At 38.2% G+C, this 25707-nt stretch overlaps 1 protein-coding gene across 1 annotated transcript in view; it reads left to right on the forward strand.

The window, feature by feature from the left end:
- LOC129566776 (roundabout homolog 1) overlaps positions 1 to 25707 on the forward strand; it is a 78837-nt gene that overhangs the window by 32266 nt on the left and 20864 nt on the right. The window contains exons 3-5 of the mRNA XM_055443003.1: positions 15994 to 16073; positions 16253 to 16366; positions 21609 to 21711. Of these exons, the coding sequence (XP_055298978.1) occupies positions 15994 to 16073; positions 16253 to 16366; positions 21609 to 21711 (297 nt within the window). The remainder of the gene's footprint in view (positions 1 to 15993; positions 16074 to 16252; positions 16367 to 21608; positions 21712 to 25707) is intronic.

Here is a 25707-nt window from a genome sequence, read left to right on the forward strand (position 1 = left end):
TCATGGAAATTTATATGCGACAAACAATTTTCAAACACCGACATGAAACATTGCCGATGACAACGAGAGCGCTGCTCTGTGTTCAACTGAAAACTTTAACGACTTACACGAAGTATGCGTTGCATCGGTAAAGAATTTGAATGACTGTGTGTGTGAGCCGGTGTGAGCATTTGGTAGTGCACTATTTTGGGAGTTTGCCGCATAAATTCGGGTTAATTTGTATGTGCGATGCGATGCATTCGCCTTCACAGATTTGCTCAGCGCGATGACAAACTCTTAAACAATTTTGTACTTTGTGCAGGTTTGCCTGGCATTTTTGCCTACAGTCAAAAGACACACTCACAAAAAAAAAACCAAACCACTTCTGCGACACTTTAATTCGATAAACGACCGTAAGTTGACTTTCCGCTATCTCATCAGATGTTCCATAAATTTGGCTTTATTTTATCGCCGCGGCGACATTTTCGTAGCAGACCAACACAACGGAGAGAGACAATGACGCATATTCTTTCTCCGAGAGAAGATGAGTGAATCAAAAATATGTGTTGACACATTTAATTGATTGAAGCAATTAAAGTGGTAAATGTTTATGAAATTAAATAAATTATAAGATGATGTTGACAGCCTTTTTAGCTCTGAGATTCATTGTGTTGTGATCGCTTCGACTGCAATATGTTTTCTTCCTTTTCTCTCTCTCTCTCTCTCTCTTCGATGCAAACAAGAAAATAATAACGAAGAAACGGAGAAAAAAACGAGCTAATCGAGTTTGAGCTGTGAATCACGTATAACAAGTTAATAAAAATCGTACAAATAGTTCGTGAAGTGTGTGCTAAAGAGCGTTGCTTGTTCGTTGCTGTTGTTGCTTTTTGTTAATTCTTTGTTCCTCTTTCGTTGCATTCTTGTTAATCCTCTTGAAAGAAGAAAAAAAAATGATGAAAGCAAAATCCATTTAATGAGAATCCATTTTGATTGATAGCTGAATGAATTTCGGTGGAATATCCATAGCGCACACGTCTTTGATGTGTTTTTGTGTGATATTTTTTCTCTGTCTGTTCGTTGGAACGCGATAAATCTTTGGCCAAGCCATTATTTCGAACGCGTATTTCTTTCACATGTGAAAACACAAACACACACACACACATTCTGTGTGGTGTCGGTCGGCTGATACACCACATTGATTTTTTTTTATTGGAAAACCTTTTGAAAACTATCAAAAATTGCTTTCCATTAAAATTAAAGCAGTGTATTTTCCTGTTTTTCTGGGGTATCATCGGTCGCGTGCTGCACATTTTCCCTTCTTTCTGACTCACTCGACCAGAGAATGTTTGGTTTCCATTATTTTGAAAATCTCCCTCACACACAAAATGCGTCTCGTTTTCAATGTTATGATTTCATAAAAATTTCATCGAAGAAAAAAAAAAGTCGAATCATAAATGGATTAATGCTTTTTGTATGTCGGCTTTTATTTATCTATGATCAGAAATTCATATATGCGAAAGAGAGAGAGTCAACGAATAAAAATCGCCAAGTTTTGTCAACTTTTTCAACTGAAACCGCAATAGGCAGCAGCCGCAACAACAACAAAAACATCACACTCGACTTGCCAAATGCCTATTACTCGCACTTCAGTTGATCGAATAATAATGGATGCTAGGCGAACGCTATCCTAAAATAATATTAAATCGCGTATGTTTACGCATTGTTACATTTGCACACGGCAACTGGCTGAAATTGGCATCATTTCTCTCCTCTCTCGCCCGTTGAGAACAGACAGACACACACACACACACACACACATTGCCGAAATAACGATAGGCAAATTGTAGCGAATCACAATTTTGCACATCGACATCGTAGTATCGACGGCGATTAAGAGCCGAAGAGGGAATTGCAAAACAAAACAAACACGTCGCTTGAAAACGAGAAACAATAATACAACAAGAAGATACCGAAAAACCCGAAGCACAACTATTTGCATTTGCGAGAACATCAAAACGAAATTTATTTTTATTTGATGCGGTATTCAATGTAGCATTTTTTTAAGTCGTCGCACTCTCTCTCTCTCTCTGTCGATGGGTAGTGTGTAATCGAATTCGACATCGTGTTCGCCTGCCGAATGACTGCGATGACGCCGCCACTGCCACCGTCGCCACCACCGCTACTGCCATAACGCACAATTTCCAAGCTGCACACGTTCAAACTGAAATAATTTTCGGAAATTTGTGTTTATTTTGCTGTTCTTTCGTTTCGATTGTCTTTTTATGTTGTCGGGCAAGCCTGTGCTCCTCTCTACTTCTATCTCCCAGTACTTTTTGCGTATTATTTCCATTGTGTGGCTGAATGCATTGCACTGTTTCCTGAACAGCCGTATGCCAGGCCATGTCGAACGTTTGTATGTTTGCGAAAACAATAAAAATCAAAGAAGAATTACACGAGCTTAGATAATAGAGCAAATGAGCATAGTTGTTGCGTTTTCCGTTTGTTTGCCCGTGTAATTTGTATTTTTACATGAAGCGCGCTTCTTCATTTGCACACAGAGAGCACAACGAGCCATGTACATCAAAATCGATTACACATTTTTGCCCGCTATTTTTAAATCTGCGTAGTTCTTTTTTGTGTTCTTTATCGCCTATGTGGAATATAAATAAAACAACCAACTGCAACTACCGAGAAAGAGGGAGCAAAACGAAGCAAAAGCCAATCCTCACATAATAGATATTCTTTTTTTGGTTTTTGTGTTTGTTTCTGTCTGTTCCTTTCTCTCTCTCTCCTCTCCGCATCTCATTCGTTTTTATTTGGTGAAATAACATGCAAAACACATTTCATCCGATGTTTTAAAAAGGTATCGAGTCTTTTGGTCTATGGCACTGCACATCGCTATCATACAAATTTACGCAATTCTGTACAATATTGTGTGTATCTCATTGAATTGGAATGCGGTGTGCCTTATGAGCGCCCGTGTACTGTATTTGTCCAGCTGCCAGTTTTCCACATTCTAAGTAAAACTTTTAAATTAAATCGATTATTTGGCTATTTATCGCACCACAGAATATGTACATGGTTCCATGTTCCATGATGGTTTTCCTATTTCTCGTACCGCTCCGTTCTTTTTCTGTTATCTTTTCTCGGCTTGTCTTTTGCCGACGAATAGTTGCAATTCGCACAAAGTTTTCGATGAATAGCCGATGGCGTGTTACCCGAACACCACAAGACAATTGTTTCGAGAGCGAGCGGGAACGAGAGAGAGAGGGAAAGAACTCTGATATCTACCGATTCCAATTTAATTTTTCCATCTCAAAAGTGGGTGCAATGTGCATTTCACAGAGAGACACAGATATGAAGTGAATGTTTTTAAAAAAAGTTTATTTTGGTTGGCATGCAACTTGGCAACCGGGTTAAATTCGAATGGTGTTCCATCGGTTCGGAAAGCCGGCCATTGTGCATGGGTGGTATTTGTGTGTTGGTCGAAGGAATTGAGTGCAATTGCTCATTCGACCCAATGAACGTATTGATAAAATCAAATGGAATTTACGCTTTTTCCGATGCATTTCAGAAAAATATTCGCCGAAATGTTTGCATTCAGGTGATGTAATGCTCAACAAAAACAACAACAATAGCCACTTCGAAAACCCATTGTTACCTACCTTTTTTTTCCCTCTACGAACTGAACTGTTACAAACTATATTGCAATATTCTAATTGCAATGAAGAATGTTCCAGTTTGCAATTGGAAAATTCGATTCATGAATATCGAATTTGAATGTATTTTTTCTCCTCTCTCCGCTTCATCGGTTGGCTCCAGTCTATTTTCAACACATACACACTCATACACTACACTCACACGAGGGTGATTTCAATTCAAGCGAACAATACATGCCATTCGAAGACAAACACCCATGATGATCTATGATTTATCGGTGGTGCATGGAAGAGCGTGCGATTTCAATAGAAAATAAATTTTAAATCGATTGCATTTATGGTCAGGGGTTTAAAACTCAGTCTCTGTCTCTTTGGCTTCGAACGAAAGTTTGTTTGTGCAAAATTGCCATTGATATTTGTGAAGTGGATGGCAGGAAGAAAAGCCCGAAAATATTCTCTTTTGTCCGTAAAAGAGGTGCTCAAATGAGTGTACTGTACGTGCTACGGCTAATCACAACGACATAATTCGGTATTTCATTTAACAAAACACCCAACAAACGGTAATGACATTTATGGATGGCTACTTCGGTACAAAACAACACACACACACACACACACACACAATTCCGAAATAAATATACGAATTCGTTGCATGTCAAACGAACAAACAATAGAAAATCTATTGGACGTTAAATGTAATGGGTGTTTCATACGTTTTTGAATATTATTAACCTACATATGGCCGATCCGTGCAAACATCTAATCAATCGATAAATGGTAATCTCGCCGGGCGCTATGGGTCGACGACGAAGAATGAATGGAAAAGAGAACAGGAAGAATCAATGCAACGAGAGAGCGAAGAGGGTGAGATGCGGGACGTAGAAAACAATGCTACAAACAGTCATTGACAACATCGACGAAATTTGATGACGTCTATTGTTGTTGCATTCGTCTCATGTTGGCTGCTACTGCTATTGTCCGTTCGTTCCAACTCGAAAACTCATATGGCGAATTCGATTCGATTTAGATTTCAGTTTTAGTCAATTTTTCGTACATAACATTCATAATTTTCTATTATTACTTTCATTCACCGATTGACGGGAACTTATTTCGCCACTTCATTTCTGAAATTAAATAGCCTGGCTAAAGTCATGGGCATATTGTCAGAGCGGAGCGCCGTTATTAAAATTATCGATCGACTATTGTCTGATGCGCTGCACATGATTGACAATGATCACATATGCCTCGCGCATGCTGCGGCGGATGACTCCATTGCACAAATGAACAAATGGCTTTTTCTCTACATTTAAGATGGTCATTGATTTGTTTTTCAACTTCTGTCTCTCGAATTTTGCCCGCACAATTCAGTCGATGTTTGTGCGCTAGACGCAGTCTGCTCAATTTCAGCTTGCTCAACAATTTCACGGTCTCGCCAATTACATGGCGCCAAATAGGTTTATATACATACCGAAAACATTCTGCGTACAAAGCAGCCAAATGTATTTGTGCAAAACACATTAATTTTCTTAGCTCTCAGTCAGCGGTTGCTATGACACATTTTAAATTGACCCACAACTTTGGCCAATTTGAAGCCGAAATTCATTTAAATCGAGAGCTAAGTAAGTGGTCTGTTGTAATTGTGCGATCCGAATGGGCCCTCACACTCCATAACATGTATCGATATATGGGTAATTTAGAGCATTCAAAAACTCGGTAGATTGTGTTTACTTCAAGTGCCATTAAACATGTGTGCTAATGGCTTTTCCTTATAGACCAATAATCGGCAATTTTTTTTTTCGGCGTCGATTCGATTTCAACAACAACAACTTCAACACGGCGATTATGTGTGAACAAAATTGCCGACCTTTTTAAACTGAAATGATTTGAAGTGAGGCAGTATTTGCCATTATGGCCAATGATTTTAATGCGAAAAACATGTTGGATCTTTAGATTTTACGAAGTCAATAAAATTCGCATTCGACACTTTTCAAAGCCGTTTTCACTTTATTTTTAGTGGGCTGTGAAAAGTTTTTCATTTGCACTTCGCCGCCGCCGCCATCACTGTGTTTTTTTCTTCTCTCTTCTGGTGATTCATTTCACGGGAAAACACCAAAATGAAAATTCACGCCGATTGCGGTTTGCTTTTGAATTGCGGATATTTCGCACGTAGTTTCATCGAAATGGGAAATGCACGCGAATTTAAATCCATCATTTTCACAGTTTCATTATGTAATTTAATGCCGCGAATGGTAAAACCTAATTGCACATGAAAGAGAAAATGTGCAACCACACAAATGAACATGCTTCGGTACAAAGACTTTGACGATGTGAGTTTTTTTCTCCTGTTTCTGGTGCCATGAATTTCGATCAAGATTTTTTTTAATGAGATTTTCAAACATCAGATAGCACAAGATACACTTTCGAAACAATAATTAAAAAAAAAATCGTTAAAATGTACACATTTTTCATGTTTGCACCTGCAAGCGAACACAAATCGTAACATTTCTCTTGCTGCATGCAATTTTGTACGGGGTAAAAAATAAGACACGCCACAGCACACAAAAAAGTTACACCGAAGAAAAATGGATCAAGGGAACGAAGCGAAGAAGATCGCAAAAAGAAAGAGCGAAAAAGAATGGAAATGGAAAACCACGAAAAAATGGATTGTGTGTTACAACTGACACGAACTTGTTTTAAATGGATGTAATGAAGTTGGAAACGTTGAGCTCGCTCTGATGGAAAAGACTTGAGAATAGCATTGAACCATTTTCACTGAAGCACATTTCATTTATGCAATGGAAATGCCATTCGGCTCAGCGCACGCACAACATTGCACTCGACTACATTCCACTTTTCAAATATTGACCGAATGCATTCATTAATGAACGTAAGGTAATGAAGAGGTTTTGATTGAGAGACTTGGGTTACTTTCAAATATGTTCCCAATTAGAAAATGGCAAAATCATACCCTGGCAGTGAAATAAATGAAGAATGTGATGCCAACGAAAATGACCAAAAAGACAAAGTGACCGTATGCCAAGAGTTGAATTCACAGAGAGAGAGAGAGAGAGAGAGAGCAAGAGAGGAAGACACCGATAGGGAGAGAGAGAGAGAGAGATAGAGAGAGAGAATTTTGTGCGAAGCAAAGCTTTGTTTCATTAATAAAGCCATGGAAAATATGGAAAAATGAAACCGACCACAAATATTTCTCTATGCAAATACGTATGCTAATGGAATTGCTGAGAATGGGAATGGGAATCGGTTTGTGATTTGCAGCAAACCGCACACACACACACACACTCATTCGTTCAATACGATCACTTTACAATGTTTGCTCTTGATTCATTTCCTCTCCCTCTTTCCTTTCCTTTCTTTCTCTGCGCCGATATTCGGCTACAATATGTTTTTCATCTCTTTTTGGCCGGTCTTGGTACTTTTTCCGTCCAAAAAATCCACGTTTTTTGGCTTTTGTTTCAGTGTTCATGCGATACATTTGGGTTTCAATGCTGCTATTAAAGGCTCCGTTTCGCATGCATTCGTTTCGCTTCATTTTATTTTCGTTTTTCTGTCTTCAATATGAAAATGAATATGAAAATGTGCACACTGCACACGCCATACATATCCACTGGATGTAGTATATTCCATCTGACAATCTACACCATGTTTGTGTTGCATCTGATTTTTTTTTCATCGGAGACGACGGCGGTGGCAAGAGAGGCACAGAGACGATGTTTGTGTTGTTTATGCTTTTGTACAAATATTTTCTTGATTTTCGTTTCGCATTTTATTCACTCGTACTATTTTCGTGATGCGATTGGCAAAAAAAGCACATTCCGTTGCTTGCATGGTTGTTGTTTTTCTCTGGATAATTTCCAAAACTCTCATTTCGGGTTTTATTTACAGCGTATACGATTTCTCGTAGCATGTTGCCACCACCAGAACACTCCTGCTGCCACTACCACTACCACCACTGCCGCCAGTGCTCTTGTTGTTCAGTTGCTGCTGATGATGTTGTTGTTTATTCGTTGCTTGCTCTCTCTCTCTCTCGCTCGTCGCTTTTACTACTTTATTATCCTTGCAATTGAATCGCTTGGCGCTAGCAAGCGCATTAAAAGCAACGAAAAAAGAAGGCAAAACTCAAATTGCTTTCTGAGATATGTATCGACGAAAAGACAAGCACGCTTCAGCCCCCTCGCGTTTCGCGATCCAAAATTTATTATATCGTATCCTCCGCGCACACACGCACACACACTCTCTCTATCCATTTCGTACATTTTCGCCAGCTCAGTGTATGTGTGTAGGATTTGTATGCGGTTTGATTGCAAGTAAATGCGCAATAATAATTTCGTTTTGTTTCCATTTAATGATGTTGTTTATTATTTGTTTCGCAATAGGAAAAAAGTGCAATGACTGTGCGGCTTCATTATCTGCAAATTTGATCTCTTCGAACTCCTTGAAATCACATTGTATGAGCAGCTTTGAGCACTGAGCATTGTCTTTTGTCGGGGCAAATGCAATTAAACACACCCACTGAAATAGCAGTTTTCTTCGTCATTGGCGTCAGACAGTTATGATTTTCGTCGGGAAAATCATTTTCGTTCGAACGAATTTTTCTCTATTTCTCTATTTCTTGTCGATTGACACGAAATAGCACTAAGAAAAAACATTCAATACACACAACCAACGAGACACAAGCGTTGGGCGAAAAACTCGAAATAAAATCAAAGACAGTCAGAAGTGTGAGATTATCCTTTCACTCCGGCAATAATTTTGTATAAGAATTTTTCAGAACCGCCATAAACTTCACAAAGTTTTGCGAAATTCAATTGAGAATGGCCTGTGTTCCTCGATCAAAAATCAATTAGCATCAATTAGATGTTAATTACATTGTTTCGTGCGACAAGCATCGTCTTGAAGCAATTTAATGAGAAACTGTCATAAATTGCGATAGATAACTGGGGTTTACAAGGCGTTTATTGTGTACACACAAAGCGTCAACAAAAAAAAACCCACCACACTCAAGCAGCCCGAGATGAACAGCAATTTTATCTTAATCAGATATCCTCGTTCGCACACAAGCAATTACACGTCTTCCGCACCCACCAATTTAATTGACACTTTTCTCAAGAAGTTTGTCTCTTCCGCGCTGCTTTTCCGTTCTTCGAACACGATATCCCATTTACTCGCTTGATTTTTTTCTTTGCTGCTTCGCTTGAAAATTTAACGCCAAATGCGCGCCCCGTTAAAACGTCTAATTAATCCAATCACATCGCGTTTGGTGAATCGAGGCGCCAATCGGCACTTTTCCACCAGTGCGAATCATTTTAAATTGAATGGCTGTTGAAAACATGTGACACTTCACCATATTATCAGCCATTAGATGATAAATAAATTTCATGTTGCGATGAAATTGTCACGGCTGCAGCCACCAGCTGCTAGGTTCGTCGGTCAGTGCGTCAAAACACATAAATATCTCATTCGTTCCTTCGTTCGCTTCCTTCAAACGGAATACATCGATAAAATTATCGAGAGTGAGAAAATCGGTTTGGGCGAATAGAGAAATAAAGAAGGAAAAAACGAAACAAGCAAAGAGGAAATTGAGTTACCAATAAAACGAACGTTCGACATTTTCACTCAGCAGCAGCAGCAGTAGTATCTTGTTGTGCAGCGTATGTCTTTTGCCTTTGTTTATCACTGTGACTTTTCCATCCCTTGTTCGTTATTGTCACTGATTCCATTGCTCCTCGTCGTCGTCGTCGACCTTTTCTTCCTCTTCAAATCGTGCCACAAAACATCAAATCCCTCAAACGATGAACATGTTTGAATCTCTCGTACGGAACTTGTTTTCAACCAAGACTTTGCCAACGTGTGTTTTTTTTTTCTACATCGACAAGCAGAAAGTTTTCTCTGACATCCAAGACGACGACCCATCAAGCAACGACGAAGGGAAACGAGGAAATGAGTTAAATGGAATGATATATTTTATAAGGATTTTATTACTAAAATTACACTGGCAACAACACCAACAATCATATTCAACGACGCAATTGAATCGAGCATGAATTACGCGTGAATTATATAACGGTTTCCGTTTGTTAGCTCCTTTGTGCACGCCACGCACATTGCGACAGTTCGATTTTGTGAACGCGACAGCTAATGTCTTTTGAGAGGTGAAGATGCAAACAAGATTTTTTTTTTGTTAAGCTTCTCGTTTGTTGTCAACGTTTTTCTTCGGTTCTTCTTCGCTTTTTGTTGATGAATCGCGTACACAGAATGAGAGAACAAAGTTTTTGTTCCGCTTGAAATTCAAGCGAATTTCCAGATAAGAACAAGGAAGAGCATGTTCGTCGTGTTGAAGAATGTCAAAAAATCTCTTTTCTCTCGTTTGTCTGCCGAAGGACACAAATGCTCATGCTAGAGAAAAATTTCTTTTTCGTATTTGACGTTTCACAGCACAAAAAAGAAGAATGACAGAACAATACAAAGTCTTCTGCAACAAGAATTTTCCTATTCTCCGTTCGTTTTTTTTTCTCGCTGGAATAAAAAAGAAGAAGAAGATGAGACATGTTCTGTGTTCGTTAGCGAATAATTGTTTATTATTTGGCTGCAACAGCATATAAAAAACCGCAAAAAAAACCGAACGCAGAGGAAACAAGTCGAAGAGAAACATGAAAAGTTTTTTGGTTGATATCGTAATTATCATATCATTTCGGGTTGTTTTTTCTTCTCTCTCGTATAAATACATTTTAACAAAATAGATCGTTTGTTTTGTTTTTGTTGGTTGAACCGAAATGATGAATGTGCAATTAGAAGTTAGAGACCGAAGGACATGGTAAATTTTCCGCTTGGCAAAATCGAATTTCTCGGGTCAGTTTCTTGAGTTTTTGTGGCAGCTCATTTTCAAATCGTAATTCTCCCTCTCTTACACTCTCACTCTATCTGTGTCTCTCGGTGGCTGTGCTCATTTCCGTTCGTGCATTTTCTTCAGGTGTAATTGTGCTGCCGGTTTTGTAATCTTTTCATTTATCGCAAAGCGTTTATAAACTTAGGCGAAAAAAAAGAGAAGCGTATCAACGTAGCAATAATTTGTGGAGATAAAATGAAAATAGCCGGGGACCGGAATGGAGAAAGTTGTTGCCCTTCTTTTGAATGCAGCATATTGGCAGCGCAAAGCGACAGAGGGATCGCCTCAAAAGATTTACATGTTATCTCTGAATTTTCGAATCGGTCGGTGAAATAGTTTTCGAGACGAGCCAATTTCTCGCATTCTCCGAGCTAGCCAATTGAATAACAATGGTTCACCTAAACGTTTTAATTACTTTTTGTTGTTTTTATCTCTCAATTGTTGTGAAAAAGGTTCTCTTCGGTTGTTAGCGCTGAGCTGAGCCGAAAATCGTCAATGACCTTTAATGTTGGAATGGCGAACAACCAATTTCCCTCCAATGAAAATTGAAAACACAACTGCTCTTTATGACTGTCTCCTCATTAAATTACCTATTTAATCTTATCTGAGTGTTATTTTTAAATTAAACGTCTCTGTTTCAAAGAGCGACCAAAGCCAAACATTTTTATTGCAACGCATCCTTTCTGCCATGACCATCAACCGAAATTACTTCGGGCTATTTTTATATGACGATAGTTAAAACTAAAATATTGCATGTTGGACTGTTTGAAAAATATTTTTGTCGGTTGTTGATTTGTGCCGAGACCAACCGATACAATGGCACTGCTCACTTTATCTCTGTAATCGTGTGTGTATGTGTATAGTTTCAACCAATGATATCTTAACTCCATTTATTTTCGACGTTTTTATTTTCTCTCCGGCCCTTGTTCCAACTATCTGCAGATAATAAAAATGATTTTGGTGTAAAATATAGCAGTTGCCGTCCGATTGATGATGTTTCGGTTGTGTAATATTGGCTACCCTTTGTAATTACAACGGCGGTCACCATTTTTTATGGATTTCATTGGAAATTTGTGTCCCTCTTCCGAAATGTCAACCGAAAGCGATTTTCGTTTGTCTGCCACAAGAATCAATGAAATCGAGAGAAGCAGAGAGAGAGAGAGAAAAAGGAAAAAGGACTAAAAACCAATAAATAATTATGCTGTTATCTACCGGGAAATACTTAAAATTGATAATGAATTTTTCTTCGGATTGGTTGCCACACGACATCCTGGCATCGAAATGTAAATTTCTCTATTCTCTAAATTGAATTGAGATGGTTTCTCTTGCTTTTTTTTGCTTTGATTTCGGCAAACGATAAAAAAACGTCATTTATTATAGACACAATCTGAGCAACGTCAACTTGGCCTTTGGTCTTCTCCATCCACCCAAACAACAACAGCAACATCAAAAAAGGACCTTTTCTACCTGCTTTTCAAAAACTTCTTTTGTTTTTGTTGCCTTTTTCTTCATCTCGTTTGTTCCATAAAACATGGCTTTGGTCCAGGGGAATTGATATGTTTGACTTATTTGTTGTTTGTTCTTTTTTTTTCTCTTCATCGTGTAGAAAAAATTGCAACATCAAAATTGTACAATATGGTTAGAAATTTCCGTGAATTTCATTTGATTTCTCAATCATTGAAATGTGCTTCCAAAAATATTGATGGCATGTTTCGTTTCGTTAGATTGTTGTGGGTGGTCTGTGCTATGTAATCCGGCTTTCGAACTGTGACCGATGTAAAAAAAACCTGTGGAAATGTCCGACCGAAAAGCAAATAAACCACATGAACGAACAAAAAAAAATTGAATAAAATCAGTAAACAAACGCATCTAAATCAAATGAAAAGAACAAAAAAAAAAAGAAAACTGGATTCGAGACCCAAAACTCAGCTGCAGTCATCGGTTTGACTGAAGAAGAAAATGAAATCTGGTGAAAGAAAAAGGCGAACAGGGAAAAGAACAAACAATAAAATGTCATAAATTACTTTATTATGATTCTATAAAGTGTGCAACGCGTACGGTCACACCTAAAACACGCACATTTCGATTCGATATGTCACTCAAAACGCAATTTATTTTTATTGAGATGAGCATTCACATTTTCTTTTTTTCTACGCTTCTTCTTCGTCCATATTCCATTGTGTTTTGCTCTCCATCACCATCGCTGGTTAAATATTCCGTTTTTGCTTCGCGTTTCAATTCAGAAAAAAAAAGTAAATTTAATGTGTTTGTTTTCGTGCCATTGTGTGGCCTGGCTTGAACCCGTTTCATCTCTCGATGCGAGTCACCTAGATTTTTATTATCTTAATTTATTGGAGGAATGAACAACACAACCGGCAACTCAAGAGTTGCGACCACTTTGCCGCACGCAATAAATAAATGAGAATGGAAAAAAAGGAATTCCAACCGATTCGGTTTTTTGAATATTATTAATTGAAGAGAGACAACTCGTTACGTATGTAAATAAAATGTCGGTCGAGTGAGCCGAGCCAAGCAGAACAGAACACAGCCGAGTGGATATGTCGGGAAAAGTGGCCGACAGAGTTTGGATGCCGTTGTTAAAGTGCCACTCATCCGCATTTTTTTACGGTCACCGACGAAATGTGCATTAGAATCGAAAGCGTGGATAAAATAACCACGCAACTTATAAAATATGAATGTCGTGTTTTACACTTTGGGTTCGTTTTGTCTCTCGCTTTGTCTCTTTCTCTCTCGCTCGCTCGCTCGCTCTCTCTCTGGTTTGAAACGAACCGTTTCGCAGCATTTTCCGAATTACACGGTTAAGTTTTGTTACCACACTGTATTATCATGCAAATGATGAAAGCGCGCGCTTGCTCGCTTACAAGTGAATGGGTTTAAAAATTATGGAAAAACTAACGCTTCTTATAATAACCTATTTATATCTACATGAAGCATCCTCTTCTTGACACAGCAGCCTCTCTTCCGAGCCATCCGCTGTCGCTAGCTCATCCCAGACGCACACACACACACACACACACACAAAGTGTGTATCATGTACATGTTATGCCATGATTTAAAATGAATAAATGAATAATTTACCTGAAAAACAGCGGGCTTTTTTCGGTATTACATCTTCATTTAATGAAAATATGAAATTCGTTGCGTTTCTTTTTTATCTTCGTCGTCGTTCATTCTCTTCACTCATTTTGGTAGTGCTACTGCTGCTGTTGCCGATGTCGTTGTTGGTTACGCCGGTGCAATAAATTAAATGCGGTGTAAGTAGCAAACTATTCGTGTGATTCTGAGCGAAAGGAAAAAGATAAATATGAACAACGAGAACAAGAAGTGAAATATGTTTGTTATATGGAAAAGTGGTTTAAACACACCGTCGCCTTGAACTGCATGGAATTTAATGTGATGGAAATAAATCTAGTGGAAACTTACATCTCGATAGAAAAAAAGACAACGAAACGAGGCAATGGCGGCGGCAGCAGCAACGATGACAAGAGAAAGCCGAATAACCATCGTTGAAAGTTGGTTTTTCGGGCGCATCTCGTGAAAATGCTAATTAACACAAAAGGATGTAGTACATCTGCGTACCGTGTCACAGGAGTAAGAGTTGCAAATGAACGCATTTTCATTTTTATTCGCTTACCATTCAGCCAGCTGTTGGATCACATGCTCACTCTCTCACCCAGCGCTATCCATACGCTTCGTTTGCTCAATTCACAATTCAACTCAAGCGCTTGGGTTGATGTTTGAAAAAGCGCACTAATTTCACTATCCATCTCTCTCTCACCCTCTCCAGCTTACTCTCACCGCTTGTTCTTCATTGTTTTTGTTATGGCGAAGGTGAAAAGTGGTTAAAGTTGAAGGTGAAACATTTTGTGGTTGCGCTAGTTAATACGGCAGCTTTTCATCGTTTCGGTTTAAAATTCGTTATCACACGCTATATCGTCAAGCGTTAAGGATTCACACTCTTGATCTTTGCCATTTGCCAGCCACTGTGCTCGGCTTTAATTAATTCAATAGATTAGAACAAAAGCACTTGAGCACAACTCTCCTTCTCGGCAAGGCAACAATCGGCAAAAATGTTTGGTTTGAATTCAAACATTTTCCACATCACAAATTCAAAAACATTTTCAAATCATTTTAATTACTTTTGATAGTGTTTTTCCTCATCGTTTCCGTGTAAACTTGCACAGATGCGTTCAATTCCGAATGATGATTAAAATTCATATATTTTCGGGGCACATTTTGCCGTTAGGAATTTTAAGACGAGTTCTCCGGATCATCTTGCCGAAAATATCGAGCAAATTAAAATTTTGGTGGTTTTTGCGTATATAATGGCTTATCCAATTCAATTTGGTTAACAGTGAAAATCGAATTTAAACATTTTCCAAGCACACTTCCGCCTCTGCGCGCTCTCCTAATTTGCCTCTGAGCAAAGTGTGTTGTTATTGAGCAAGATGAATGAGACGAAGAAAACTTTTGCAATAGCAGTCATCTAGAATAAATTGAATGAATCCGGCGAAGGGGCAGAAGCCAATTTTCGGCAAAACATATTTGCCATTATCTTCATAACTATATATATTGGCCTTGAACAGCGTACCATCACATCGATGTTATAATGGAAATTGATACGCATACACGTTTCAAAAGACACGCTCACGTCAAAGGGGTGGATGGCCAACAAATCCAATCAACTGACAAAAATGCCATTAACTTTTCGATTACAACGGCAAATAGTGGAAATAAACATTGAAATTTGGCATTTGCCTGCGTGGAACGCACCGTGAACGTTCATAGAATGGTAATAAGAATGGGAGCGTGAAAGTGTTTGCTACTTTTGTGTCGAATATTCCATTAAGCGTGTATTCCATAATATCATCCCCATCCAAGTTATTATGGATATTCGTAAAAAAAAGCGCAAACCATGGTAAATGACATGGCAAATGACGTTGTGAATGAAGCGTCATCCGCCGAATCGATTTCGGATGTTTAAAAACAAAAGATTTATCGGATTGAACATCAACGAGAGCAAAGATGATTAGACAAATGTTTTTAGTAAATTGTTTCCGGTGCTTTTGTTGCGAACATCAAAAACCCGGGCGAGCAGCTCAATGAATACAAAAGGCAAATCTCTGCATCAAATCAAACCTAATCTATATTTCATGCGAATGTACAAAGTGTCATTATTCGCATTCGCTTCGAAACAATGTCTGATTAATTTATTAATTATTAATGCGTTTGGGATGAGCGTCGTCGTCGTCGTCGTCATTGTCTCAATGAGAAAATGCTTCCAATCGCTACAACAACGAACTACCCTTTGTTCACCGGGCAAAGAAGATTACTCTTTTATTTTTCTCGTTTCTAAAAGGCATAAAACAAAGCAAGACAAATTAACGCATATATTCTTATTATTTTGCCTTTTGTCTTTTACTTACACAGGTTTGGATTATCCGAGGATAACTGAGCATCCATTAGATGTAATGGTGCCGCGCTACGAACCAGTTACGCTAAATTGCAAAGTAAGTTATTTGAATTTTGTTTACACACGAAATAAGGTAGACTAAACGGCGAGAAAAAAAAAAGAATGAGTTATGTGTTGCATACGTGCACACACTTGTTAACAACAATCTCGGTAGTTTTTGATTGTCAAATCGTTTTTCCATTCGTTTAATTGGTTTCCAACTTGGACATTTTTTAGGCAGATGGCATACCAACACCGACAATCACTTGGTACAAAAACGGGGAACCGCTTAAAATTGAACAAGGACTACATCGCATGATTCTTCCAGCTGGCGGACTCTTTTTTCTAAAGGTAAGTCGATAGATAGTAGAAACCAAAAACCGCATACATTTTACTTTTCAATCCACAGTCACAAAACTATCTGTATCTGTTTATGACATAAATTAAGACATTCATTAGCTTTGAAAATTGGCCTCTTCAAAGTTCATTATCATACGTAGCATATGTCACTCATTAGTATGACGGTAATTCTGAAAAAAGGATGCGCGCATATATTCATTTCACTGAAACAAATAAAAGTTTATCGCGTTAAAAACGATGCGACAAATGCTGTTGCACGCCACTTTATCGCATCGTCGGGCAAATAAACGAGACACAAAGAACGAGGATAAGAGTCAGGGCGGAGTGGATAGAGAGTGAAAGAAAGAGACGCCACAAAAACGAGCACCATTTTCAGTCTGACTTGTAATCGCATTTAGTACGACACAAAGAATTTCGTATCAAACGTTTATCCCGAAAATAGAATATAGCAGTCGTCGTGGTAAGACTGTCAAGATGGTGTTCTGTCATGTGTTTTTTTTTTTTTGAGTGTCACCGCAAAAACCCTCCCGAAATCCTCCCATCTTCGAACTGATCGTTCTGTTAAGCAATCGGCTGAATGTGTTTCCGATGGACGAGAAGAAAACCACATTTCATAGAATTGGACATGGATGAGTAGCTAGCTTCACCAGCGTTAACTTCATTGAGCACGTTCCAAGCGGCCTTAAGCAAATTTGCTTGTAATCAGAAATCGTGTTGGTTGCCATTGACAATGGATTTCGGTTTTGTTATTTCGTACGTGAAAATCGTATGGCTCTGACACTTTTCCTTTGAACTCACTGTTCACTCCGAGACGTTTTTCCCTTCCATTCATTCCCAAACAAATGATTGCATCTGTTTTATGCGTTGCATTGAAGAGCATCGAATAAGATAGTTTCAGTTTTCTTCTTGAAGTGTTCCATTTTTCTTCGCAATTGTGCACAGTCATGGTAGTCATGGTACACTGTTTTGAAACAACTGATAACATTGTCTCGTTCGCTTTGCACCAAGCAAGAAAAAAACACGAAGAAAACTATGTCAAAATGCCAAAATCTACAGAGAGAAAATATTACCAGAGAAATATTGCTCATATTTCGGCGGCAACTGGGAACAGTTCAGTTGTGATTTTCCGTGTTGGATGAACCAAAAAAAAAGAAAGAAAAAAGAAACTCATTGCAAGTGAGACTTGCAACAATTTCACTGACAAAGTGCGCTCGTATTTGAAGATAGTTCATTTTGCTCGTTGTTACGGGCGAAATTCATATCTTTTTGTTATATATGTCTCTCGGTTTATCGCATTTTCGGCTAAAGACTTTTCCAGCTAGTCTTTTTGACTGGATGGTTGTCTGTACGTGAATGCGCTTGCCACTTCGGCTATTATAGCGTGGAGTTTCATGAGCACACACTCCCCGATGCACACTCACACACACACATTGTATTCGAATTTATGTGTATATTTTCGGAATATTGTTGTTATTCATGGGAAATTTGAAAATATTAGCAAAACCATGGGGGTTAACATAGTCTACAATGTAACCAAATATGAAAGCCGAAAAGCTTACGGTTTCCAATTTCATTGTACTACTTCTGCTGGTTCATATCGGGTGCGATGAAGTCAAATGAGTGTGTTTAAGTTGTCATAGGTACAACCGCAGCTTGAATATGAATAAACCTAATGTGGCATGTAGAGGCGAAAAAAGAGAGAACAAACCTGACACTGATATTACCGGTATTTTCGCCATAGAAATGGATTTTTTTCTGTTCATATTTTTCAATTTAAGACAAGCAGCAAAAATGAGAGAAGATTGGCTGAGCAAAAGAGAGAGAGAGAGAGAGAGAGAGAGAGAGAGAGAGAGAGAGAGAGATAGAGAGAGCATGTGCGTGGTGGCCCAATTCATCAAATGACTTTGTTAAGCAAATATTCATCGGTGGTGCGGTTTCTCCAAGGGTGGCTGCTTGTTCAAATGAATTTTCTCCCCAAAAAAATTGCCCGGTAATAAGATGTGTGACGTTAAACCATATATGTACACATTTTGTCGAAAAGTGTATAATATCACCCTCTTGTGATATGAAGCAGCAACATATATGCAAATGCCATGTGTGTGTGTGCGCCACAACCAGCACCAATTTGCCACTCATCATCCAAGCCCAACATTTATTCAGATGTGGGTTCAAACTTTTCTTCCTTCCTCTCGCTCTTACTTCCATCTCTCTCTCTCTCTTTCACTCGGTTCTCGGCTCTCGACAACAAAACAATAATACTCGCAACAACATTGTAAATGTGAATTGTAATTCACATATCATTTTAAATACTCGCAAACAAACTTGCAGTGTCTTGAGTTTCTCGCTTGTGCGCCATTGTTGTTGTTACACAGAGAGATGAAATCGTAATTTTATTACCGCTGTTCGTTTGGCAAACATACGGTTTACGATGCTGGTTTCAACCAACTTATGGTTCGAATTTGGAAATTGTCTCCCTCTGTGTGTGTGTATGTGTTGGTTGTTGTTGTTGCCGTAGCCGCCTTTCGTCTCGATTCCAACTCATAATAACTTTTGTTTTGTCATTATCGTTAAACGTGCAAATTCACCTGACTTTGAGAGACAACACAACTACAATACCATGGATTATGTGGAGGAAACAAAGGATTTTGCTCTTTGAATTCTACGCAAAACATTTCATTTCGAATGAAATTTACATTTACAAAGCACCAAATAGGATGAACGATGGCAACAATTAAATTGCGTGCAGACACACAAAACATACACAACATTCTTGATAATACCTTTGTCAACGCCAATCGCACATATTCATCTCGGATTTTTTTTTGCTTAGATGAAAAAGGGAAAACCGATCTCAACATCTAATTAAATCTAGAAGAAAGAAAATCTTCTGATGAAATGGAGAAAAAACGATTTTTCACTGAAAATTTGTTTTTTTTTCATATAAAATCTCTTCCTTTCGCAATTACCGTCAAACATTTCTTCTTTCAAACATGTCTACTAAGAATTTTTACCTAATTTTATCACCCAAAAATGTCACTCTTTGATTGTCTTCTCCTTCGGTCACTGTTCCCTCTGCCAGTAATTTTTCATATCGATTCATTTAATAGAAATTCCTGCGTAGTTTTGCATTGACAACGGCCAAAAATGGTGCAAAAGTGACACAAAAAATGCGATAGTTGTTCCGTAAACTGTTCCATTTTCCGCCCTTTATAATCCGATGGTATAAAAGGTTTATGCGGCGTAGGAGATATTTTCAACTTTTAACGTAATAAATCAGTCTACACTAAATCCTTCGAACTGCATTCAAGTGAATCCTCTGCAATGGAGAGAAGCGAAAAATGTCGTTCACCTGAAAAAAAAAAGCCCCGTCCATATTTTCACAAGGTTGAAAATAGTTTTTTGCTTGATGCCCGCCTTCAATTTCTGCGCGCCGAATGAAAGGGTTGTGCAATGACGAAAGACATGAAAAAAAGGCGAGCGCAAAATGGAATTCAAACATTAAATTGGCATGGAAAGTTCAAAGAGAGACATTTTTATTAAAAACAATATTTCTCCAGCGTTCGGAAACTTTCTTCGTTTTATTCACTGCACTCAAAACCATGAAATGCACTTTTTATCGGGAAGTGAGACGAGAAAAAAAAGCCCGCACATTTCGCAATATAAGAACAATTCTGCAAATATTGCGATGCTCTGATGCACCTCCGGTTTCGTTGAAATGAACGAAAAAAAAACCTGTTGAAATATTTTTAATTAAATTGTTTTTATTCCGAAATTCTCTCTGAGTCGATGTTCTCGATCCGATTTTTCCAAGCATTTTGCTTGGTCGCTCTCTCCAGAGATGGAAGATGCATTAGAAGAAATTGAAGCTTCTCGAAGCTTCTGTTATTATAAGTACATGATGAAATAATATTTGTGCAACATTCAAAGAGCTCGTGTACGCTTGTTTGAACGTTCGATTGTTATTTCATGGCAAATTTTTGTGTTTTTTTTCTGCATTGAATTATTCCCACTATTATTCTATCTCTTGCAATTTTCTTATTTTCTGCTATCTTCCAGCCATTCAACATCATATTATAAATTTTTGTATCGAAAGAAAGGCGCTCTCTGTTGTTTTTTTTTTTTTGGTTCATGCATTCATTCGAATATTAAATTCTTGATAAATTTCTTTTATAAACTCAAAGAGAGCAACTAAATTACCAATTTTTTTTTCCTTCTCTGTTCTCAATCTGTGCATAATGTGCAGCATAATGTAAATACTATTATTTACTAAATTGGTTGAGCTTAGTTTTTGTAAGAGTGGCCTTTGTGCGCACTTGATGTACATTACACAAATACCGAACAAAGTTCAGCTGATGGCAGGCAGAAAAAAACGCAATTTCTGTTCTCTCTTTATTTTTACCATTTTTCCGGGTGCATTGTAACTCATTGATTTTGTCTATCAAATGCCGCACTTCAACAATTTTCAATCATTTGATCGGGGAAAATGCACCATTTCAAGTGCACCATCGAGTGCGCACACTGTTGCCTATAGACTGTTGCTACATATCGCATAGCAAAAGCATCCAATTTACGTGCTATTTATTTGCAGCGTATGAAAAAGTTATTATTTTTATGGCAAAGACTATGTGAGCGCTGAGTGTGGTAGGAGTTGGTGGAACAATGAAGCGTGGAGAGAGTTAATGCCACTTAAAAGCTTTCTTTGAATCCGTCGAATAGATAACGATCCCCAACGTTTGATGATTTATTGTTTGCTCGTTGGCGATGTGATCATTTTCACGATTTTTCCATCGAATGCAACCCACACACACAGCGACAGAGACATGCATGTGCCAGTGGCACATACAGCACAGCAAACTTAATATCATATGTGCGGCAGGTGCGCTTCCGTGAAATCCCCATTGAAGCGTTACCATGTGAGCTGCTGCTACTGTTGTTCAACTTATAATGGCATTATGCATCTTCTTAATTTTTACTATTATCGAGCAGACAATAAATCCAAACCAACACATTTGCCCTCTCTCTTCCTCTCTCAAATCAATGGCATCTCATAATAATGAGGGAGCATCGCTGAGCGAACGAACAGATAAAGTCAAAATAATTAATAACAATTGAAAAATTCTTTGTAACAAAAATGAAATTATATTCTTCAGTAGTTTTTCTATTTCTAATGATTTCTCTCTCTAGCTTCGCACACTTTTTAATCACTATAGTATTTTCTCCGGTTCAATTTCAGGTGGTGCATTCGCGACGTGAAAGTGATGCTGGCGTTTATTGGTGCGAGGCTCGCAATCAATTAGGTTCAGTGCGAAGTCGTAATGCAACATTGCAGGTTGCAGGTAAGAATCAGACCAATTTATCATTTTCAACAAACACACGTACGTACGTACGTTGGAGCGTGAGCGTGAATCTTGAGATAACAAGGAACAACTCGAAAACGTCGTACACATTTCATTCCAAGAGGGAAAAAAACGGCACAAATCGAAATTGAAAATATGAGGTAGTAATACCATTTCATTGGAAGTGCGATGGTCTCTTGTGCACCGGAAACTTAACCTCGATTCCACTGGTTTTTTTTTGTATGCATTCAAACAGCGTGGGATTTATGATTATAGAGATGATTTATACAAGCAGCGAAAGATCAAATATTATATGCACGGCCAACCGTCTCAGGTGTATATTTGCTTGCGCGCCGAACAAAAACAACCGACACGTCTTTGCATAGATATATTCAAAACCTTTTCCGTATCCAGTTTTTGTGACCGCTTTGATTTTTTCCCTTTTGCTCTTCTCATTGTCACTTGATTCGTTTCTGGCTCTCTCTCTCTCTCTCTCTCTCTCTCTCTCTCTCTCACTTCTTTTTCACATGTGTCTAACTCCTTTTTATTCTGCTCCGGCTGCACCACACCAGATCGACCTAATAAAAATGCAAATTTAATCAAATAAAGTATGCAAAGTAAAATTCTTTGGCACCCTCAAACGAAACGTGCTCTCGCTCTCACAATCTGTTGAACAAATATCGAGATAGCAGCCAGCATAGATAAAAGATACACGCAACCGAAAAAACAATACTCCCAACCAAAATATTATTGGCCAGTTGGCAATGTTTTCGGCATTTTCGTGCCATTTCATACACACTAATAAAGGAATTTCATGCCATTGTTTGCGTTTCCAATTTGAAACAACTCCATTCGCTAGTCGCTAGCCAATTTGATTTGGGAATGTGGAACGAATCCTGCCAACCATTTCCATTTCAAGAGACTTGACAATTTTTCGGGCTTACCACATCATATGAGCATATGAACATCGAAATGGGTCGGTTGTCAGGAAAACTTACAAGAAAATATGGCAAAATGAACGGCAATTTATTTGCACTCATTTAATATTCAACATTTTTATTGACCATTCGCCCGAAGCGCACCAAATATGCACAGTACCGAGCATAAAATTTGCGCATTGTAAAATAGTCGCGATTTCATTGTGACATTCCGTTTTTTATGACCATTCAACGGTTTATAGTTCAATGCTTTTTGTGGCGAACGTTTTTTTATTGAAATTTTAGCCCTATTTGTTTGAAGCAACGATCGACCCACTTTTGGAATAAATCAAAAGAATGATTCAAAGTGAAACACGCAAGCTGAATAAACATTGTCACTTACTTTTCGAAGTTTTTGTTGTTATTCTCTTCGCTATTTCATCTCCGCTTTTGTTCCACTTTTTTCGTCATTTTTTACTTTCTTTTTCCATTATTTCACGACTTTTGTCATTATTATTTGTCAAATAATATCACGCTTGACTCAATATTCGTTCGGCAAACAGCCAAGTGTGATATCATTAAATTGACAGTGTCCTGATTAAATATTTTGGCTATAAACAAGTTTACAAACAATTAAGAAGCATCACAAGAATTGCCATCAAAGAAATCGTTTCATGTCTTCATTTAGTTCCAAAAGACGAAGCAAAAAAGTGAATTTTTCTTGGAAAAATCAATTTCGTTCCACATTGTGTCACTGCTGCAATGGCATGCAAGGTGTACATTTTCCCTTCCAGTGCATCGTTAGCCTGAAGCGTTTCAAGTACAATTAACCTATTTTTCGCGGAAGAAAATTGTGTAAGTGACAGAGGGCGCATAATAAAACGCGCTGCGAATGACTTGGTTTCGGTAGATTGTCGTGGGCAACCGTAGCATATTGCAAGCTATAAAGTTCATTTTGTTGCAAGCGCAAAGCGCAGAAGAATAAGGCGAGAAAAAAAAAACAATTTTAATAAAGTTTCCTGAAAAATGAGTGTTTAATACGAACAAGAAGAAATGGCACCAAACAACAGCATCGAACATACAAAGTTAAATGGGTTGATTGCAGCGAATGTAAATGCTGTTTCGAAATGAATCGCGTTGTTGGAGCACACTTTGTCCATCGTTGTTACTGCTGAAGGAGGAATAATAAAAGTTAATTGTCCATTATTTTTCTGTTAACCAAAACCTACTTAATATATTAAACTAGGAACTAGCGGAAACATAAAAAAGTTGGCATTATTAGCGTCTTGCTTTCAAACATGCGGAGCAATGGCATTGATGCATAATTACAAAACGGCGTTTGGCCGTACACACTCGCTTGCTCGCTCACTTCCATTTCACAATTCTAAACAATGACGCATAGCCGCATTTAGTTTTTGCAACACCCTAATTGGGTGGCTTGAACTTTTTAATAAGCATTCAAAAATGGAAATTTTCCGTAATAAAAGAATCAAGCCGAAGTTGGTGCATGTTTTGTGCAAGTCGTCTAACAACTGACGGTTCACATGAGAAATGGTAATAAAGTGATTCTGATTTGATTTTCCATTGAGCGAGCGAGCGAGCGCTCGATGCGGACGTATCATAATTTTTCGCAATGAAAAACGGTCTAGTGCTAAACACTGATAATTAAATAAGAACTATACACAAATGTTCGACAATTTTATGATTAGATAAGCTACTTCATTATACTCCCTTAATCCAGTTAACGTCTTAAGCTGACGCTTTTATTACCGCTCATTGTATTTTTATATGGCTTTTGATTGCCCACTCTGATTATATCTTTCATTGTTTATGCGGCTGGGTGCGAACTACTTTTACTGGCATCGTTTCCACGAATCGAAGTCATTGTAAAATATTTCTAAATCGAATGTTTCCCCGGGAACAATTTCAAACTCATTTTGAACCATTTGAATTGTGTCCATAAATCTTGCGAGGGTGAACAAAGTTTATTGAAAGTTACTCGAAGCCTCGGCCGATAAAATATCACGTGTTTTATCACGGGTGAAATGCCAACTGACACTTTTCCACTGTCGATGCTGTCGCTCGTTTTAAATTGAGACGACGAAGAAGGCGAAAAAAAAAACACGACGGGAGAAAATGTTGTTATCAATTACGTCTACTTAAGGTGCTTGTGTAAATAATCCCGAGTATGAAGCCCATATGTGAGTGAGCGAGCGTGTCCATCGTATTGATGGCCAGTCCATCGATTTCGATTTCGGTGCCAAGCATCATTTATTATTGGTCATCTAATGTTTTGTCTCTTTTTCGTCGTCGTCGTCGTCGTCGTCATCGTCATCCATCGAACGATTTTCCGTTGTCCTTTATATCCCAGCTACTGATATGTTTAATGTCATAGATCGGCTTTGGTTCATATATCGGATTAAGTTTATGCCATCATTTATTCGGTCGAAAAAATAAAAGACCGATTCTAAGTGAGCCCAAGCAAAAGGAAAGCCGAAAAGAAAAGGCGAGAGAGATTACGCATTGAAATGAAACTTGAGACACATCGAACCAGCCTCGAATGTGATCGATTCGAGACAATTTATATTTACGGTTAATAATGTTGAGTCTGGCTATGCTTTCAACGGGACTAAAGCATCCTGGAAAAGGGATTCCAAATGCTCGATTCACTCGACCAAATTGATTTCTTTCTCGATTTTTTTCGACACTAACTCCACCAGAAATAAAGAAAGGAAGAGGATGAAGGAAAAAAAACGTACCACACCATCTCACACATGCACAAACTTGATTTATTGATTGTAACAACATATGTCACACATCATGCAATCAAACGACACTGAATTGCAAGAGACAGAAAGGACGAAAAAAATAGAACTACCGACTGAACGCCAAAATGAAACCATTTAGCATGAAGAGTGTTTATGCGTTGATTCGGTTTTATTTCTAAGTCGAAAAAAGACGCTAGCAGGCCATGATATTGTGCTTAAAAAAATATGTGCGATCGACCGCGTCATCTAACACTATGCTACGCTATCAATAAGCAATATCTGTTCAATGGCAGTTTTTTGTCCGTTCTTTT

The sequence above is a fragment of the Sitodiplosis mosellana genome, unplaced genomic scaffold (assembly GCF_009176505.1).
Source record: "Sitodiplosis mosellana isolate CC-2019 unplaced genomic scaffold, AAFC_SMos_1.0 Smas_scaffold_5, whole genome shotgun sequence".
Lineage (NCBI taxonomy): Eukaryota > Metazoa > Arthropoda > Insecta > Diptera > Cecidomyiidae > Sitodiplosis > Sitodiplosis mosellana.